Below are 21,085 nucleotides of genomic sequence, written 5' to 3'. Positions count from 1 at the left end.
CTTGTTTTTCCTTTTCTTACAGTTCTTGTTGTCTGAATTATCACAGCACTAATAAAGAGTGTTCATTAACACACTAAAGACTATTAACTGCTAGCTGCTACAAAGCAACAAGAATCATAAAAGTACACTAGTACAAAATACAACACAAATTTAACAATCCTAGTACCAGCATGCTCATCTGAAAAGAGGCTCGGATAATCTCAACTAGTAATCCAAACAAAGTTCAGTGAATTTAAGAACATCCATTTAAATTCTAGTCACAATTGGAGACATTTTGCTTCAATCTCTCATCTTTACATCTCCTCTGATCTCCAACCATGGACTCAAAACACATCCAACAAATTATCCAATCCCTCACAATCTTCTTCACCAACACCCTTCAAAGCATATACAATACTCTCAATGGTGGACAAATATCCAGCTTTAGGTTGACACCTCACTTCACTATACAAACTTAGCTTCTCTACATCCAACTTCACATGTGGCAACATCTTCAACCAAGGATTCTCATTATACATTCTCTTTGCTTTTGCCCATGTACCATCAAGTACAATCAAATTCTTCACTTCAAAATCTATCTCTTCCATTTCAATTGAATTCTCACTTGGAAATAACAGCACTGATCCTGGAGAAACTGTAATTTCAAACTCCTTCAATTCTTGATCCAATGGCTTTCTCTGTAACTTTTTTACTAAAAACCCTTTTCGAATATCATCAATAGAAGCACTAGAGCCAAACAACTTACTGAAATCTTGATTTTGAAAGGAACAAATTGCACCATACTTCTCTATGGTAAAAGAAACAGCAGAGTTACTATCAAAGTTGGAGTCTTTATATAGAGAAACAGCAGAATTACTATCAAAGTTGGAATCTTTAATGTTTATGCTACTATTTTCATCCAAATTTTGAGAACTCATTTCAAGATTTGAGTTGAGCAAATGTATGATAAACTTAGCTTCATAATTAACATCAGATACTGAAATTACACACAAAAACAAGCAGTTCCTTCCAGCCAAGCAACTTAGTAAAGATCACCACATGATTGATTTGGACATTGGACTACTTGTTTTTTCTTTAATACAAAACAAAGCACAACAGTTATGTTTACCAACACTATTCTTTTTGGCCATGTTGGTCCAGTTAGATACTATAATCCAAAATCACTGGAAAGTATAGTTTGGCATCTCTAGAAGTGGCATATTTTTGTTACAGGATACCCTAATGGACAGTGGCGAAGCCAGGATTTCCGTCGAGGGGGTTCAAAATATAAAAAAGTAAACATACGAAGAAGCCTAAGGGGGTTCAACATCTACTATATATACATAAAAAATAATTTTAACCTTGTAAAAACAGTGTTTTTTTCCGCCGAGGGGGTTCGGATGAACACCCTCGGCATAGTGTGGCTCCGCCACTACTAATGGAGTTGATACTTCTCCAGAAACCAACAAAGTAGACAACACAAGAAGATTATATAAAATCCTTCTACTTCTAAACACATTACCTTTGTACCTCAATCATGAACATAATCGTAACTATTTCCGTATTTCTACTCCCGATAATCCTCCTTCTTGTTCGGAGGAGAAGACCATCCAAAAGTGTACCACCGGGTTCCCTTGGATTTCCAATCATCGGTCAAAGCCTTGGTTTACTGAGGGCAATGAGAGCCAACACAGCAGAGAAATGGCTTGAAGAAAGAGTCCAAAAGTATGGTCCTATCTCAAAGCTAAGCCTCTTTGGCAAACCCACTGTATTCATTTATGGACAGGCCGCAAACAAGTTTGTATTTACCAGTGATGCCTCTGTCCTCACTAACCAGCAGACGCAATCAGTCAAGATGATTCTGGGCGACCGTTGCCTTTTGGAACTCAATGGTGAAGATCACAAACGGGTTAGAGATGCTCTCGTGTCATTCTTGAAGCCAGATGTTCTGAAGCGTTATGTTGGAAAGATGGGAGACGAAGTCAGAATCCACCTTGAGACTTATTGGAAAGGCAAACAAATAATTAAGGTCTGTCATGGACCTCCCTACTATTTATTTTTTTGATAACCGTGGTGTCCAGGGAAGCTTGCACGCACCTCGACTAATTCCATAGGATATCTGCTACCTCCCACCAAAACCAGGTACCAGGTAAACTCTGTCTACCAAAGCTAGGATAGATGGGAAGAAATTACCTAGTGTTTGTCTCCGCTGGATTTGAACCCGAGACCTCATGGTTCTCCTCCCACTTCATTGACCACTAGGCTACACCCTTGGGTGGACCCCCCTACTATTCTTGCATGCAATCTTAGACATGTACAACTAACTTTTGTGTATGGTGTTGATGATAGGTATTACCTTTGATGAAGACACTCACCTTCAACATTATTTGCTCTCTCCTTTTCGGGCTTGAACGTGGAGCTCGAAGAGACCAAATGGTTCAATATTTCCAGCAGATGATAGAAGGGATGTGGTCAATCCCTGTAAACTTGCCTTTTACGCGCTTCAACCGCAGCCTCAAGGCAAGCAAAGATGTCCAGAAGATGCTGAAACAACTTATTTCGGAGAAACGATACGAGCTTGAGAACAACTTAGCTTCATCCCACCAGGACCTCATTACCTGCTTGCTCAGCATCCGTGGAGAGAATAACCATGAACTAGTATCTGAAAATGAAATCATTCACAATGTCATGCTCATCTTGGTTGCCGGACATGACACTTCATCCATCTTGATGACCTTCATAGTAAGACTTTTAGCAAAGAATCCAGACATCCATGCAGCTGTCCTTGAAGGTAAGAACCCCTCCAAAATTCATTCAGACTCGAGTCACTCTCTATCTTTCGGGTTTCTTCTAAATAGCTTGTGGGAACACAGAACAAGAAGAGATTGCACATAGCAAATCACCTGGGGAGTCTTTAACTTGGGAAGACCTTAGCAAGATGAAGTACACCTGGAGAGTGGCAATGGAGACAATGAGAATATTCCCTCCCGTATTCGGAGGCTTCAGGCAGACTGTAAAAGACATTGAGTATGGAGGCTACCTCATCCCGAAAGGATGGAAAGTAAGATTAAGAAAACCCATCTTTGATCTTCCATTCTTCAACCTGATTAAGGAAACCCATCTTTGATCTTCCATTCTTCAACTTGTTATTTTTGAAAGTAATCTGTTTTTTCTGATTGGCATAATCCAAATTTAACCACTGCTTAATGGCTGCAAATAGATATTCTGGGTAACGGCTAAAACACACATGGATAGCAGCATTTTCCAAGAACCAGAGAAATTTGATCCAGCACGTTTTGAGAAGCCAGGATCCTTGCCTCCTTACAACTTTGTTCCATTTGGAGGGGGAGCCCGTATATGTCCTGGATACGAGTTAGCAAAGATTGAAACTTTGGTCACAATCCATTACCTAGTAACACATTTCACATGGAAGCTATGCTGTACAGATGATTTCTTCAGCAGGGACCCAATGCCAACACCAACTCAAGGACTTCCTGCTCAAATAATTCCCAGGAAACCTCTCTAATTCAACAAATTTGATCCTACATGCTTCTCCAAGAGGTAGCAGAGTTTTGTAAACCTCAAGACTCCATATTTTGATATATTGCTGTTAAAAGGATAGTAAAAATTTCCTGCCTAGACTGGGATTGACATCAAATTTGTGATTCCGAAGGCAAGTACTACTATATTATGGTGTATTCATGTTAAAATATGTAAACTGTAAGGCCTGACTATCCAGCCACGCTTATTGGAACTTTAAATTCAAAAATAAAGGCCTGACTAGTCTTAAACTTGTTTTTCCTTTTCTTACAGTTCTTGTTGTCTGAATTATCACAGCACTAATAAAGAGTGTTCATTAACACACTAAAGACCATTAGCTGCTAGCTGCTACAAAAGCAACAAGAATCATAAGAGTACACTGGTACAAAATACAACATAAATTTAACAATCCTAGTACTAGCATGCTCATCTGAAAACAGGCTTGGATAATCTCAACTAGTAATCGAAACAAAGTTCAGTGAATTTAAGAACATCCATTTAAATTCTAGTCACAATTGGAGACTCTTTGCTTCAATCCCTCATCTTTGCATCTCCTCTGATCTCCAACCATGGACTCAAACACATCCAACAAATTATCCAATCCCTCACAATCTTCTTCACCAACACCCTTCAAAGCATATACAATACTCTCAATGGTAGACAAATATCCAGCTTTAGGTTGACACCTCACTTCACTATACAAACTTAGCTTCTCTACATCCAACTTCACATGTGGCAACATCTTCAACCAAGGATTCTCATTATACATTCTCTTTGCTTTTGCCCATGTACCATCAAGTACAATCAAATTCTTCACTTCAAAATCTATCTCTTCCATGCCAATTGAATTCTCACTTGGAAATAACAGCACTGATCCTGGAGAAACTGTAATTTCAAATTCCTTCAATTCTTGATCCAATGGCTTTCTCTGTAACTTTTTTACTAAAAACCCTTTTCGAATATCATCAATAGAAGCACTGGAGCCAAACAAATTACTGAAATCTTGATTTTGAAAGGAACAAATTGTACCATACTTCTCTATGGTAAAAGAAACAGCAGAGTTACTATCAAAGTTGGAGTCTTTATATAGAGAAACAGCAGAATTACTATCAAAGTTGGAATCTTTAATGTTTATGCTACTATTTTCATCCAAATTTTGAGAACTCATTTCAAGATTTGAGTTGAGCAAATGTATGATAAACTTAGCTTCATAATTAACATCAGATACTGAAATTACACACAAATTTTTCAGGCCTATACAAGCAATTCTTGTTGAATTTAAAGGGTGATTTTTTTCTAAACTGTGTTGAAGAATTGTTACCCTCACAGAGTTTTCAAGACATGGGGTCTTCAATCTAGTGCAGAGACAAAAACGGGTCGGTTTTGAGCATGATAGGCACATGGATCTTTTTGAATGACCCGATTCAGTCACCATTTTTAGGGTTTGAGACAAATCTTGAACTTGAACAGGTAAGGGGTGTTTTCGGGCAAGTAAATGGTTAACTCCTGAAAATGAAACGACCCGAGTTCTGAATTGCACTTGCATGGAGAAAGAATTCGGGTATGGTCGAAAAGGAAACGGGTCAGAAGTGACCCGACCCGGAAAATTACGGAAGAAAAAGAAGAAACAGATGAAGAAATAAGATGTAGAGCGTGGTGCACACAAGCACTCTGGAGTTATAGCTAGTACATTGACTATATTACCCTCTTGTACTTAATGTTGTAAGTACATTCAAGAACAAATATTGAGGTCATTTAAGACAAAAAAGAAGGGACAAGTTTTATATTCCATTGAGCCCACATGGCCAAATCTAAAGTTTGAAACTTGGGAAAGTCTTTGTCTTTGCTTGATCTACTGAAATCTTGGCTAAATTTGCAAAAAAATCAAATCTTGCTGGTTAAAAGATGCATGATTTTTGCTTCACGATCCCTTATGGGTTAATTTTATTGTGTGGTGGTGTTATTGGATATGCTAGTAAAGGAAGCACAGCTTCACTGGCTGGAGGTGTGGGTACTGGATTTGCTCTCATCTTAGCTGGTTACTTGAGCCTGCAAGCATTCCATAAGCGCAAAAATTCTTACTTTGCCTTGATTCTTGAAACTGGTATTACCCTTTTTTTCATTTCCTTAAATAAAACTGCATTTCATGTTGGTCAATGTTGGGTCTTTTCTATTATATTGTGCTGACATAGTATTGAATAACAGTTCTCCATAGTGTATGGCCTCTCGTTTATGCTTATTGTTCTACGGATCTGAAGGGTATTAAGACTAGTTCTGATTTAGTATTATTCCTCTTCAAGAATAAGAAATTGACTGCCTCTCCTGAACATAAATGAGATGCAACCCTGGTGTCCTTTCTTCTTGTGTGTTTGTCTCTTTGTTTCATAATAATAATAATAGTAATAATGACTCTTTTGTTTGCATCTAAAACTTACTATGAACTGTTTGTTCTTATCTGGAAACTGTTGTAGGAAGGTCTCAGGAAGGTCTCATAGTTTAGCATCTAATTGTGATTAGGTTTCCTTAGGCTTCATTGACCTTTCCAGTATCTGCTTGTTTGTTTCAAAGAAGTTTAGTTGGAAATTGCTGCAAAATATGAAGTTCCTGTGGTTGACAAGTCTATTTTAGGAAAGTGAATACGGGAACTCAGGCTGGTGTTCTCCGAACACCTGATCTAGATTGCAATTTGTTGACGAGAATTTGAGGAAGAATAATGTAAAAGAGTAAGAATGTTTAGCTATATATAATGCGAATAATGTAAAAGAGTAAGAATGTTTAGCTATATATAATGCAACAAAGTAGGCTTGCTTTCACCTAGTTTGATAGTGAAATGCAATCCCATTGAGAACTGGTGGGGGAAACAAAGTGTGCAAACAAACTTAGAAAATTGCAGACTTTTGTTGCTTTAAGTGCATGAAAAATAATGGAATGCCTAGATGCCTCAGATAGACATAATTCCTTCCTGTCTGTTGAATAGGGAAAGTGGTTTCTTCAGATCCCTAAGTTCATTGTTTGTGCTTGGTTTCTTTGTTATTATCAATAGAGGGTGGGATATGACCATTCCTATTTCTCTAGGAGGAGTAACTGTTATCAAAGAGAACTTTAAAAATATCACGTTATATGATGAAATAAACAAGACCAAAAACAAAGATAAATGATTATGCACGTTTCCTCTCAGCATCTCCTTCAACAATGATTGGAAGTATTGCTCAAAGCCCCAAAGAGTCACGGCAATCCTTTGAATGGATCCCTCTGATATTATTGGACTCTACCAGTTAGTTGTGTCAAGTGCAATTCTTAATGTTCAGAAATACAATTTTCCCAGTGAACATTAACTGAAAAATAACAGTCATTCATCAAGTTTGAAGCTTTTCAGGGAGTACATTTAAGACTATAATAAGCTATTTTGACCTTAAATCTAGCTTTTTCCTAATGATCAGAACTCTGTAGTTTCCTACTTGATGTGGTGCTTATCTGCTGCTGCTTCAAAGTTTGATGAGAAATGCAGACGCAGAGAGAATGTATTGAGTTTTTGTTATGTTTGAGGGCAGCATGATTTCCTTCTGATTCAGAAAAGAAAAATCAAAATTTTATCTTTTTTGTTTCTGTCAATGGATTGCTTTATTTGTTATAAACGCGTGTTGTATCTCCACTCACTTTATTTGGTTCCAAACAGCTTGTGCAGCCACGTTAACATGGGTTATGGGACAACGGTACATGCAAACTTCAAAAATAATGCCGGCTGGCGTTGTTGCTGGTATCAGGTAACTGCAAATGAAAAGCATGCAATACTGGTTTTATAGTCAACTTGCTTCGCGGTTGCTATATTTTGTCTATCTTTTAAAGTATACTAGGTTTGTGTGGTCTGACAAATTTATTTGGAACTACATTGGCAGCAAACTAAATGTTTATTTTTATAGAAGTTGTTAGATTTTGTTTAAAGCAGATAATAGTGAGAAAATGTTTCCGTGTCTAACCGTAATACACAAATAACAGTTCACTGCTTCAAAAGTTCATCCCATGCACTATGGGACAGGATGATTTTGTTGAGTGGATGAAAATTTTGCTTATCTTTACTGCTTTTTTCAGACTCTTGCTATATTATAAGAAGAACAGAACTGACTTCAGTCCTGTTGTTTGTTCCATGTATTAATAGAGAATACACACTAGTTATCTTATACTTTTCTATCTGTGTCAACATGTACTGCTGTTATTATAGCTTTAAGCTATGTTGCGTGGACTCTCCAAAAATGTTGTTGCACCCGTGTCGGATCTGACACGCCCGTCGACATTTTTGAATTGTCTGAGTAACATAGGCTTTAAGGTAACATGCACAAGACCTGCAGTTACACTTGTGTTCCTTTTTATTCTTTTTTGGTGAATAATGCAGAGTGAAAGTTGTGTGGGGACCCTATCTCTCATTTAATCATTTGTGTAAATATGAAGCAAATTAGGTGAAAGAAGAGTGGAAGCTCAATTCCTTCTGTCTAGCCTTTGCAGGACGAGTTGTCTTATGCCCCACAAAACCTAATGATTTGCATGTATAGAAATTTGTGTAAATATTAAAAAAAAATGAAAGCTACACAAGAATTTAATGGGCACTATATAGTTTCTTATTGAGTTAATGGTTGTTATTGATAGTTGATAGAGAAGAATCTTGCTTGCCATTCTTATCTGGAGAATCTGTCAATGCTAAACTGATCATTTAAAGAGTCTTTTGCTCTGTTTTTTGTCTTGATAATCGTTATATCTAGGCCAGCTTGCGCAGCTCGACTATGAAAAAGTCTTTGTATCTGTTATATTCATCTTTTTCTTTCTGTCGTTTCTGCAGTGCACTCATGACTGGATTTTACCTGTACAAAATTGCCACAGGAGGGAACCATTTTCCACCTAAGACTGAGTAATACCATCTGATTGTTTATTTGGGGTTTCAATTCCATACTGTATGTACTGAGAAGAGGTCAATTCTTATGCATTGATGCATACAGCCGGCTGAAATGTAACATTATTGTATTTAATTTTATAGAATTCGATGGAGCTACTCTTATTTTGATGTTTGTTTATCACTAGTAACCATTTACAAATTTTCATCAAGCATCTGGTGCTGTTACTGGCTTATATTGTTCTCCAATCTATATATAGGTCTCAAACAGTATTACTAGAAATTCTACTGTTACACTTAAGTAGTTAAATACTAGAGTTAAGTTTCAAGTGTGTAACTTTATAACTCACAAGTAAATGAGTCACATTTGTTGCCACAGCAAAACAATTATCGGATCATCGTTCGGACACTTTGCTCCAATGGACTTCATCATCAACGACCTTATTGATTCATATTGATTAAATAGATCTTCTTCTGCCGATTTGCTATGTATACTCGCTCTGCTGAAGCTCAACAAGTTTTGAACTGTATATGGATCTCAAGCCGTATGGCTTAAAAGGGTAGTGTTACACATAAGGAGCTACATACCAGGGTTAAATTTCAACAGTATAGCTTAATAGTTGCATCAGAAATCGAGGCTCTCATTTTGTTGCCACCCTGCCACATTAATAATTGGCATCTCAAGTATACAAAAGATACAGCAAAACATATAATAAGAAGAATAGTTCATGTAAAACAAGCACGTCCTTCCAGCCACACAACTTAGTAAAGATCACCCCCACTTTCATCACATGATTGATTTGGACTTTGCACTACTTGTTTTTAGTGGAAAACCAAGCACAAGAGTTATGTTTACCAATACCATTCTTTTTGGACATGTCGTTCAGTTAGACACCACAATCCACAGCCATATAGGAAAGTATGTTCTGGTATCTCAAGATGGGGCATATTTTTGTTTCAGGAATACCATAATGGAGCTAAGATACTTCTTCAGTAACCAACGAAGTCGACAACACGAGAAGATTATATAAAAACCTACTACCTCTAAGCTCTTTCCTTATTCACCCCAATCATGAACATTATCTTAATGATTTTCCTATTTCTACTGCCGGTATTCCTTCTCCTTGTTCGGAGAGGAGAAGATCATCGAAGAGGGTCCCACCAGGTTCCCTTGGATTTCCGATCATCGGTCAAAGCCTTGGCTTGCTAAGAGCAATGAAAGCCAACACAGCAGAGAAATGGCTCGAGGAAAGAGTCCAAAAATATGGTCCTATCTCAAAACTAAGCCTCTTTGGCAAACCCACTGTATTCATTTATGGACAGGCTGCTAACAAGTTTGTATTTACCAGTGATGCCTCTGTCCTCACTAACCAGCAGACACAGTCAGTCAAGATGATTCTGGGCGATCGTTGCCTTTTGGAACTCAACGGTGCAGGTCATAAACGGGTTAGAGATGCCCTTCTATCATTCTTGAAGCCAGATAGTCTGAAGCGTTATGTCAGAAAGATGGGCGACGAAGTCAGAATCCACCTTGAGACTTAATGGGAAGGCAAGCAAATAATTAAGGTTTGTCATGGACCACCCTACTATTCTTGCATGCAATCTTATGCTTTTTTTTTGGATAACCATGGTGTCCGGGCCAGCTTACGTGCACCTCAACTAATTTCATGGGATACATGCCACGGATACACGCCACCTCTCACCAGCAATAGGTACCAGGTAACTCTGTCCACCAAGGCTAGGACAGGTGGGAAGAGATCACCTAGTGTTTCTGCCTCTGTTGGGATTTGAACCTTAGACCTCATGGTTCTCACCCACTTCATTGACCACTAGGCCACACTCTTGGGTGCTGCATGCAACCTTAGACATTTACAACTAACTTTTGTGTATGGTGTTGATGGTAGGTATTACCTTTGATGAAGACACTCACCTTCAACATTATTTGCTCTCTCCTTTTCAGGCTTGAACGTGGAGCGCGAAGAGACCAGATGGTTCATCATTTCCAGCAGATGATAGAAGGAATATGGTCAATCCCTATAAACTTGCCTTTTACGCGCTTCAATCGCAGCCTTCAGGCAAGCAAAGATGTCCAGAAAATGCTGAAACAACTTATTTCCGAGAAACGCCATGAGCTCAACAACAACTTAGCTTCATCCCACCAGGATCTCATCACCTGTTTGCTCAGCGTCGGTGGAGAGAACAATCAAGAACTCATATCTGAAAATGAAATCATTCATAATGTCATGCTCATCATGATTGCTGGACATGACACTTCATCCATCTTGATAACTTTCATAGTAAGCTTTTAGCAAAGAATCCAAACGTCTATGCAGCCGTCCTTAAAGGTAAGAAACCATCTGAATTTCATTCAGACTCGATTCGCTCTGCCTTTCGGGTTTCTTCTAAATAAGCTTGTGGGAATGCAGAGCAAGAAGAGATTGCACAGAGCAAGTCACCTGGAGAGTCCCTAATTTGGGAAGACCTTGGCAAGATGAAATACACCTGGAGAGTGGCAATGGAGACAATGAGAATGTTCCCTCCAATTTTCGGAGGCTTCAGGCAGACTGTAAAAGACATCGAGCACGGAGGCTACCTCATTCCGAAAGGATGGCAAGTAAGATCAAAATTCCCATCTTTGATCTTCCGTTCTTAACTCTGTTATTTTTCTGATTGGCATAATCTGAAGTTAACCACTGCTTAATGGCTGCACATAGATATTCTGGGTAACGGCTAAAACACACATGGATAGCAGCATTTTCCAAGAACCAGAGAAATTTGATCCGGATCGCTTTGAGACCCCAGCATCTTTGGCTCCTTACAACTTTGTTCCATTCGGAGGGGGAGCCCGTATATGTCCTGGATATGAGTTTGCAAAGATGGAAACTTTGGTTACAATCCATTACCTAGTGACACATTTCACATGGAAGCTATGCTGTACAGATGATTTCTTCAGCAGGGATCCAACGCCAACACCAACTCAAGGACTTCCCGTTCAAATAATTCCCAGGAAACCTCTCTAATTCAACAAATTTAATCCTACATGCTTCTTCAAGAGGCAGCAGAGCTTGTAAACCTCAAGACTCCTAAGGGGAATACTCCCTATATTATTATGTATTCATGTTAAAAGATGTACGCTTTAAGGTCGGACTATCCAGCCACATTTATTGGAACTTTATATTCGAGAATTGAGGGCTAAGCATTGGATGTGAAAAATTGAAACTTTGAACAAGCATAAGCAAAAATCTCCTTCTTTTTTTTTTTTAATAGGAATATTTTTCTAGATTTAGGCTTTACGGTTTAAAGTTTTACAACTTTTTCTGGAAACTTGAAGGCTAAAAATTGGATTGAAAGATGGAAAATTTCATGGTCATGTTTTACATTTGTTACTCCTTTTAAAGTAAGTAACTTGATTCTCAGGTAACTTCTCAAAATTTGGGGTTAGCGTTAAGATAACTTTACAATGGAAAGTTGAGTGAAGATATCTAAGGTTTTGAAGGCAGAAAGGAACAACTAACATTCACTTAGAATACCAACTCTATTTCATATTTACAAGTCTTTGGGATTCATTTTCCCAAGCTCATTCAGTAACAAGGAACTTGTCAAGCTAGCATTCTGGCCTGTGCAACTTTCAAGAAGCACTGAAAGACCAAACTCTGTACAAACTCTTAAATAAGAGCAACATATATGTCTATCAGCAACCTTGTACCTAGGGAATTGTACAACAACCTGAGAACTGATGAGTGAAGAATTATATGCGACATGCTAACCTCTGATAAACAAAGGAAGATGGGAAACTCTTGTCAACAACTTTGAGGTCTGTAATATTTCGGAGGCATAGATGGACATCTCTCATTCATATGGGGGTACGGATCCATACTATTGTATCCAGGTAATTCCATCCGGTACTTTCCTCGAACTTGACAGAAAGGAAGCTCCACATTATCATCTGCATTGCACCACTTTGGCAACCGGCTTGAATTGTTTTCGAAAAACTTGAGAGAATAAGCATCTTTTATCTGCACTCCCAGCAATAAATACGTTACTTTTCAAACTCTAGAAGCTGAATCCAACATGAGACTTCCTTTTGTTTTTCAATGAGATGAACCACCAGGCCCCAGGGTTCAACAGAAAACAAGTAATGCAAGAATTGTAGTTCTCTTTTTTTCCAATGATAAAAAATCGATGCAATAGTTTCACAAACACAAGCGATTTTTATATAGAAGATTGGATAACTTTCTAAGAATTGAAATACTTCTGGTTTAAAATTGGTTCCTAACTTTTTACGTTTTTTGGCATCAAGATACTGAAAGTAGGAAACAGTGCAGTAAAAGAGTTTCTATTTTAGGGAAGTGGACAATGGACACTATGTTTAGACAACCCAAACAATTAAGTACAATAGTTTCTTTGGAACTTAACAGAATTGGAGCAAGGATTGGCGAAAATATGTATTTAGCAGGGATGTGAAGAATAATAGGAAGAACGAGAGAAAGATACCTCACTACAGATACAGACATGTGACCCCCAACACACCCCCCCCCACCCCCCAAAAAAAAAAAACCAGCCATCAAACAAAAAAAATAAAAATAATAAGGAAGCAGTGTCAGATTCATCTAAGTACATAGCATGCAAATGCCCCGGAAACCAACTGAAGAAGTGGAAAATAAAGAATAAAAAACTCACCGTGAATTCTGTAACTTGAATTGAGCTTGCAAGTTCACCAAATAATCCTGCTTCCTTATACATTTCAAGAATAAAAGCAACACATGATGTTGACTTTCCATCACTATAAACCCAATCATCCTGCTCTGGAATAGTCAACAATTTGGCAAAAGAGGATCCACGCTTTTCAACTTCCACAAGAACATCAGGAAGACTAAGGTTCTGCATGGAACAACATGGATCAGCATGTCGTGCTATATATCAAGTCCATGATAGAGGTTTACACTAACTTACCAATTTTGCTTGAGATATATGAGAGTTAACAAAGCAGAGTAAACTTTCAGTGTAACAATGGTTTTATGTCATCAACCTTTGTGAATAAAGTATTCTGATATTCTTTAAATTTGTCACTTAATCAGCTGCTTTAATAGTGTTTTTCCACTATTTTTATCTCAACAAACAGAGGCATATCATGACTGTGATCATACAAAAACATAACCTGAGTTCCGAGTCGCTTGTTCAAGGCTTCATTCCACATGTTAGCAGCATATGCAGGCTGTAGTTGGTTCCAAACAGTCATGACAGAAGCAACCTGCACCACACATCACTGAAACATCAGCAACAACTACATAAAATAACAGGTTAATTTTTAATTTGCAGGAATCTTTTTATTAATTTTTTTAAATACAAATAGGAGAACGACACACGGCTGAATCTCAGTGGATCATGGTAGCAAGGTCACTCTACCACTTTCAATTTGCAAGAATACAGTAGCAGCTATTCAACACACAAAAAACCAAGTGCCACAATGACCCCACCTTATCTATAAACTAGATGATGAAAGCCCAACACAAAAAATAGTATCTATAAATGTTTAGAAATCATTTAACTTACACCTTTAATGAAATCATTTAAATCTATCTATGACTTGTTTTAGACCACAAGTTTCAAAGCCATTATTAAACTATGTCACATAAATTAGGAGGTGTCCTTTTAGTAATACAATTATGGAATTTTTATTACAGAAAGTATTATAATTCAATTAATTGAAAATATCAATAAATTATTTTACTTAGTCCGCTTCTCCCATATATGACTTTCTCAGTTTGGTTCTCCAATTGAAAGATTTGAAATACACCTTCTCCTATCGAGTTTCATGCCATCATCTCTTTCTAAACAACAACCGAAAAGCGCTTTCATGTGTTAGCATACTAATATTAAATTTTTAAGTATGTTCATCATTTTAATATGTGTATACGTTTCTTGACCGTTTATATTTCATCTTCTTGATATTATTCTCATTATTTGTGTGAGACTATGTGTCTAAAATTAGTGCATTTTTATCCTTACCCAAAGATATAAGTTTTAAATCTTTTGGTTTTATGACTTCTTTAGCGGTTTTTGTGTTCATTTAAATCGTTATTCCTTTTTTCTGAATTTCTCTTCTTTAAATTTTCTCCAAGCGTACCACCATTCTTATTATCATTATTTAAATGTCCCCTTTTTTTTTTGAGCAATTGTCTCCTACTTCTTCACGTGGACCTCATCTTAATTTTTTTATTACTATTATAGAAAAGTGGGTTGACGACCAAACCCATTATTCTATAATAGTTAAAATGCCTTGCATTGATACTTGCTTAGTTCCATTATTACGAAAATAATTTAGGGAAAATGATTAATATGACCATGATAATGATGCCACCCACATCTTTGTTTGTTATGTTATAATTGTTTCTTACTAAACTTAGTCCAAGAAAATAGGGAGATCGACGATGATGCCACACATCATATTGGTGCGGGGGTGGAAGAAATGGAGGCTCGCCTCCGGAGTCTTGTGTGATAAAAAGCTACCACCAAAACTTAGAGATAAGTTCTACAGAATGGTGGTTAGACCGACTTTGTTATATGGGGGGAATGCGGCCAGTCAAGAACTCTCATGTTCAGAAAATGCAAGTTGCGGAAATGAGGATGCTGAGATGAATGTGTGCTCATACTATGAGAGATAAAATTAGGAATGAGGATATCCGGGACAAGGTGGGAATGGCCTCCGTGGTGGACAAGCTAAGGGAAGCGAGACTGAGATGGTTTAGGCATGTGAAGAGGAAATGCGCAAATGTCCTAGTGAGGATGTGTGAGAGGTTGGATATGGTGGGTATGAGGAGAGATAGAGGTTGGTAGGCCGAAAAAGTATTGGGGAGAGGTGATTAGACAAGATATGATGCAGCTTCAGCTTACCGAGGACATGATCTTAGATAGGAGGGTATGGAGGTTGCAGATTAGGGTAGAAGGTTAGTAGGTAGTTGAGTGTTCTCACTTTTCGGCGGGATTAGGCTTGGTGGTCTGTTGTATAATTAGCCTTATTAATGTAGTTTCTTGCTTTTTGTTATCTGTTACCATCTGTTGGTTTTTGCGTTTCGGTTATCGCACTATTTCGTTGTTGTTAGTGTTCTTTTTTTGAATGCTTTGTACTGCTTTCCATATTAGTTGCCATGTTTTCTTCACTGTCATATTTCCTCTTTCATAACTACTTTGATTTGATGCACTCAAACCGAGAGTCTTTCGAAAACAGCCTACCTCCACGAGGTAGGGATAAGGTCTGCTTTCCATATTGTTGTTCTTTTATAATTTTTACAGTACCTAATAAAACTATTTTTTTTTATTATGGCTATATATAACATATCACATAAAAAGAATGTCTTGTTTAAAATATTTAACAAGGTTTCTCATGGTGATTTGGGCTAGATATCAACCCAATTCTTAGATGGCTGAAATGGGTTGGGCTAAAATGGGTAGAGCTAATAACTGGTACTTGGACGGGTTGGGCGGGTCATGTTTTTATGGGCTATTTTTTCCACCCCTAGCCATTATCATTTCTTCCCATCCCTCACCCTTCATCCTCCTAAATTTCTGATTTCAGTTGTCTTTCTCATATTAATAGGATATCAAACAGAGTAATTTCAAGCTCATTCATGACACTATTGTGCTTCAAAGTTCTTACACCAAAACAAATACCATTTCAGCACTCACAAGATACTAACCTATCATTTATTCACTGCTTAAGCACACATGCATACTTTGTGGAGTTCTATGGAACACTCGACTCATAATAGAATGTTATACCAGTCAAATGAAGCTCCGTGAGAAGAAATTGATGATAACATCAAGTTAAAATTCAAATGGATATACCCTTATGGGAATCTAGAAATTTTCGATACATGAAACCTGCAGCTGAATGGTCTGTGTGTTAATGCATGCATTTACCCAAATTCACTTCATGTGCCAACAATATTATTTCACTAGCTGAGCAATTAAATACGTTAAGCTCTATGTTACGCGCTCTTTGTAATTATTTTATTTATTTCTGAGGAGATACTTCAGCAAAGAACAGCTGACTACAGTCGCAAACCAGAGGAATCAGGAAGTAAAGGACCATATGAAAGAAAGCAGCTTCAAAATAATGTTGTAAACACAAAATTGGCAAGACTGTAATATGAAATAATATGCATTACCAGATGAGCATCCAATGGTGAGGGGTAATTTCCATCAATTGTGTCGATCCAGCTAAATATTAAGTTGTGGTAACCATAAGGTTTGCCTGCCATGCTTTTTGCATATTCCCAAGCAGCAGTTTCATTAAACTTGGCACGGAGGTCAGGGTGCAAAGGAAGCAACGCAATATGTGGATTGGAATCATCTTTTGTCAGCTCAAACTCCCACCACTCTTCCCATGGCAATATAGCAATAACATCTTCCCCCTGAAAGAAAATATGAAGAATAACATTGGTGCAAATATGGTATAGAGATTACGTTACTAAATATATGGTCATTCATGCTTAAAGTTTTTCTTATATCTTTAACGCTTTGGGATATTATGTTGTGTCTATAGCATGCTCACAAGCCGTTACCTAGTTAATTGTGCTTAAAGTTTGTGCAAATGTTGAATAGGGATCATAACTTTTAATATGATACTCATATAACATGATATTTGAAGTCAACATTGTACTCCCTCCGTCCCAATTTATGTGGCACCATTTGACTAGGCATGGACTTTAAGAAAGGAAGGAAGATTTTTGAAATTTGTGGTCCAAAATAATCCTTAGATATTTGTGTGGCTGTAAATCATCTCATAAAGTTAAATTGTTTCTAAATATAGAAAGATGACATTCTTTTTGGGACAGACTAAAAAGGAAATGGCGCCACATAAATTGGGACAGAGGGAGTAATAGTCATACTAATATCTAAAGTTGTACACTCCAGAAAAGCGTCACTTGCCAGAACAGAATCACAAAACTTTAGATGTTTTTTCCCTTTATTTTGTTGATTTGAATATCACTCTAATAATTTAATCAATTGTTCCAACATGTAGCACTTTTATCTCCTCTTTTTTTTTTTTTTCATTTGGAGAAGTTCTTTTTATTCCTTAAACGTTTGATTTGCTATCAGTGCTCCTTATTACTTTGTTGAAAATCCAGAATTCCCTAAGCACAAGTTTGAAGTTTTTAACAAATATGAACGAGAAAGTATGAAAAGAGATAGTGGATGGTAGTAACTTAGTATAGCTAAATACACTACAAAATAATGTACAATTAAATAATCTTTATAAGCGACAAAAGATATAAGGATTTCCAGAATAAAGATAATTCCGGCTAAAGTAATTGCATTTCCTCAAAATAAGGATAGGAATGTTTTACTAACATGTTAAGAGAAAGAAAGAAAGAAAAAAGATAGAGGTGGAGGCGAAAACAATAGGTGATTTCTTCCCATCAGTCCAAGCCTTGGTGGATAGAGTTACCTAGCATCTGTATTTGTGGGAGGTAACAGGTACCACGTGGAATTAGTTGAGGTGCGTGAAAGCCGGCACCACGACACCATATATATATATATATATATATATATATATATATATATATATATATATATATATACACACATATATATATATATATATATATATATATATATATATATATATAGTGGAAAAGTACCAATCTTCTACATAGAATTAAATACAGGAGAAAGTAATATAGAACTACATAATTCCCGTAAACAACAACTGAATGTCTAAGGATTTTCAAATAACAAAATTCTAGCAAGAATAAGTCCTAGAACAGTTATATTTCTTTGAATCTTGAATTTGAATTCTCAAAGCTGTGATTTCTATATCTGGATAATGATTTTTTTGTAGAATTAGCACGTTAAAGGATGGTAGGAGATACGCAAATGAGAAGTTAATACAATGCTATTAGCCTAGCACAATAAGAAAGACAAGCAAATGTTGCAGAAATTAGAGTATGAGATAATTTTTTCTTTCACCATTCTCCTTCTAATCTTCCAGTTCTCCAAAGAATAACAGAATTTGAAAACAAGATAGTTTAGAACACTACCTTATCATTCTCATTTCCAGATTCGCCAACCCATAGTTTTCCTTCGGAGTCTCTCAAGCAAACAGCAGAATGGCCAGCATAAGCTCCAGATACCCATTTCTCTAAAGTTTCGAAACCACCCCAGCGACCTCTAATTTTCGAAATGGCAAGAAAATCTCCAGAATGTATTTCATCAGTAGTAAAGTTGGAGACCCATGGCTGCGGACGTTGTTCAAATGAAGCGCCCATATGTTTCTTTAGAAAACCGATATTTGAGTTCTCACCCCATCCAGTGTCCGTGAACAAAGGGAGAACATCCCATAGTGCTGAAAAAGTTCCTAACATTCCTGCTTGCATTAGGAAAATTGAGATACCTTTATGTTTGACCTGTTTCAATTTTATTCCATTAGTCTCATGAATTATGCTCAATGTAAGGGTAAGGTCTGCGTACACTCTACCCTCCCCAGACCCCACTTGTGGGATTTCACTAGGTATGTTGTTGTTATTGTTAGTCTCATGAATTATGCTCAAATTAGTGCCCTTTTAGCTTCATTTAAAGTCTCATGAATTATGCTCAAACTAGTGCCCTTTTAGCTTCATTTAAGAAATGATTGGGACTCACATATTCTAATTCAGCTTGAGACTCCCACTCTTTGATTTCGAGAGTATGTGCACGGGACAATATGTAGTAGTCCCATGTTACACGATATGGGGTTGCAAAGACGTAAAGGTCCATACATGTCCAACTGTGTGCATTGCTCACCTGCAAAATATTTTAATTGGAATACAAACATTGACATATTGAGAAGATAGATAAAGCATTGACACTAAAAATGGGAACTCGTTCCATCCAAGCATTGAAAAAGAAAAGGCACAAAGATAATTATAAAGCAGGTAAAAAATACAATTTATAACCTTCATCAATAATCTATACCATATACTATGCGAATAACAAAAATTAATAATGCATACAGATTTTGCCTTCCACAATATTTCCATTCTCAACAAACACCACAATGTTGGTATTTCCAACATAGCTGAGCTACAATTTCAACTAAATTTTACCAAAATATAGTCAATGCAAAGACTGGGTTTCTGAGACAAGATACTTCTCGTCCATGGCGTGCGAAAAAGTCTTAATGAATAACATTAGTCACACAAAAGTCAACTTTAGAGTTTCCCATGAAGACGAGTAGAGCAAAGAATCAAGATTAAGTTTTTTGATGTCCACCCATCTTTTTCCAATCTATCTGGCAACTAAATCAACAGATATCTAATAGCAAAAGATATTCAGGTCCAGCTGGGAATCACCTACATCAATATTCCACTTAAATTTACTCAAAAAGAAAAAAATCTAAACACAATCTATGAATCAATCAACTATGCCTCAATCCCAGCTAATTGTGTTCAGCTATATGAATCCTCTACATCCATTCTGCTCCATTTGGGCCCATTTAATTCCAATACAAGTACAAAATTTGTATTTCAAGGCAAATTATGGATTCTCCTCTCTAAAGCAAGAGGATCCAATATTTATACAAGTCTCTAACCAGACTAATAAGTCTACTGGTTAAACACCATAAGTAAGTGTAACACTAACAACTAATCCTTATCGAAAAATACTAAACACAAGGAAAAATGTCATCTTTCAGACCCAATTTACGAAAAGGAACAAAATTGAAATGTGCTAAAACTATATTCCCAGACAGCTGATCTACAGTACTATTTATGCATTCACGTGAACCCAATAGCATTTTCCCAAGCCCTATATAATTAATAAGAGATCCACTAAATATCTCATATATTCTTGGTTTATTAACTTGAGGTCGCTAGTATGTATTAAGAATCCACTATATATCTACAAACATTTGACTGTGAACTCATATATTGTTATATATTAACTTGAGGTTAGTAGGGAATTCATAAAATTCAAATCTTGGAACCACCTTTGTTCTCAAACTCCCCAAGAAAGAACCATACTGCCTTGTAGCTACCCAAAAAGTTACAAACATGGCCTAACTTCTATATAAGAAAAACAACAAAAGATACAGCAAAACAAAATGAAATTTTGAAAACAATGAAGAAAGTACCAAAACAGATTTGGGGTATACCTTAATATGAAGGGTGCCACCACCAAATTGAGTATTAGACTTGTTATGAAGCTCTAACCAAGCAATATTCTTGTAAAAGCATGCACCTTTCCACTCCAAAGTATTATTCCCTTCAATTGGAGCAACCCCAACAAAAGTAGGCATTAAGTCCTCTGCACTGTGAAGAGAGTTTAGTATAGGCCATGAAATTTGTCTTGGTAATAATGGAAGAATATCTTCTGGATTAAATGGTATTTTAAACCCATGTATATGACATGGTAAGAGCTGAAAAAGGAACAAGAAAGTAATAAAGCTGTGATTTTTCAAGATTGTAGCCATGGATGTCTTCTATGGAAGCTTGTTTGTTCAATAGATGTTTTTTCTTTTTTGACAAAAAATTTGTTCCACATGCTCCTAAGTTCTAACTTTATTTCATTCGTTTACTTATACGTGAAGATCTTTCCAATTTCATTTATTTCGAGTTTCTGACCAAGAAAAATGACAAAAATGGTTCCCATTATGTTTGAGGATAGGTTTAAAATATTTTTTTAAGTATGAATTAAATTTGGTCT

The 21,085-nt window shown here is 36.7% G+C and overlaps 4 protein-coding genes, 1 long non-coding RNA gene and 1 pseudogene across 5 annotated transcripts; 3 read left to right on the top strand and 3 right to left on the bottom strand.

Annotated features, from left to right (window-relative positions):
- Positions 1-22: 22 nt before the first annotated feature.
- LOC132044475 (uncharacterized) lies at positions 23-5,216 on the bottom strand. Its single transcript, XM_059434968.1, is given in 4 exon segments — positions 23-328; positions 330-1,005; positions 3,057-3,215; positions 4,026-5,216. Coding segments are annotated over 4 exon segments (1,950 nt in total). The 5' UTR covers positions 5,066-5,216; the 3' UTR covers positions 23-253.
- On the top strand, positions 1,517-3,505 carry LOC132044480 (cytochrome P450 716B1-like). Its single transcript, XM_059434972.1, has 4 exons — positions 1,517-2,008; positions 2,329-2,770; positions 2,853-3,040; positions 3,200-3,505. The coding sequence occupies exons 1-4, from the start codon at positions 1,517-1,519 to the stop codon at positions 3,503-3,505; spliced, it is 1,428 nt and encodes a 475-aa protein (XP_059290955.1).
- Positions 5,217-5,296: 80 nt separating the features above from the next.
- LOC132044483 (protein FATTY ACID EXPORT 5-like) lies at positions 5,297-8,637 on the top strand. The gene is made up of 3 exons (XM_059434976.1): positions 5,297-5,623; positions 7,196-7,283; positions 8,351-8,637. Exons 1-3 carry the CDS (start codon positions 5,425-5,427, stop codon positions 8,421-8,423), a joined length of 360 nt encoding a protein of 119 aa, XP_059290959.1. The 5' UTR covers positions 5,297-5,424; the 3' UTR covers positions 8,424-8,637.
- A 281-nt stretch (positions 8,638-8,918) lies between these two features.
- On the bottom strand, positions 8,919-11,135 carry LOC132044485 (uncharacterized). The gene is made up of 2 exons (XR_009412195.1): positions 10,995-11,135; positions 8,919-10,903 (listed from the first exon to the last, which is right to left on the bottom strand). It is a non-coding gene; the product is annotated as an uncharacterized LOC132044485 (long non-coding RNA).
- On the top strand, positions 9,474-11,736 carry LOC132044484 (cytochrome P450 716B1-like; annotated as a pseudogene).
- A 160-nt stretch (positions 11,737-11,896) lies between these two features.
- Positions 11,897-21,025, bottom strand: LOC132044478 (uncharacterized). The gene is made up of 7 exons (XM_059434971.1): positions 20,535-21,025; positions 19,046-19,186; positions 18,445-18,810; positions 16,570-16,815; positions 13,560-13,652; positions 13,082-13,282; positions 11,897-12,417 (listed from the first exon to the last, which is right to left on the bottom strand). Exons 1-7 carry the CDS (start codon positions 20,850-20,852, stop codon positions 12,202-12,204), a joined length of 1,581 nt encoding a protein of 526 aa, XP_059290954.1. The 5' UTR covers positions 20,853-21,025; the 3' UTR covers positions 11,897-12,201.
- Between the last annotated feature and the right edge of the window lie 60 nt (positions 21,026-21,085).

The sequence above is a fragment of the Lycium ferocissimum genome, unplaced genomic scaffold (genome assembly GCF_029784015.1).
Source record: "Lycium ferocissimum isolate CSIRO_LF1 unplaced genomic scaffold, AGI_CSIRO_Lferr_CH_V1 ctg4626, whole genome shotgun sequence".
NCBI lineage: Eukaryota > Viridiplantae > Streptophyta > Magnoliopsida > Solanales > Solanaceae > Lycium > Lycium ferocissimum.
The sequence above is the reverse complement of the archived record's forward strand: the minus strand, read 5'-3'. Positions and strand labels throughout refer to the sequence as shown.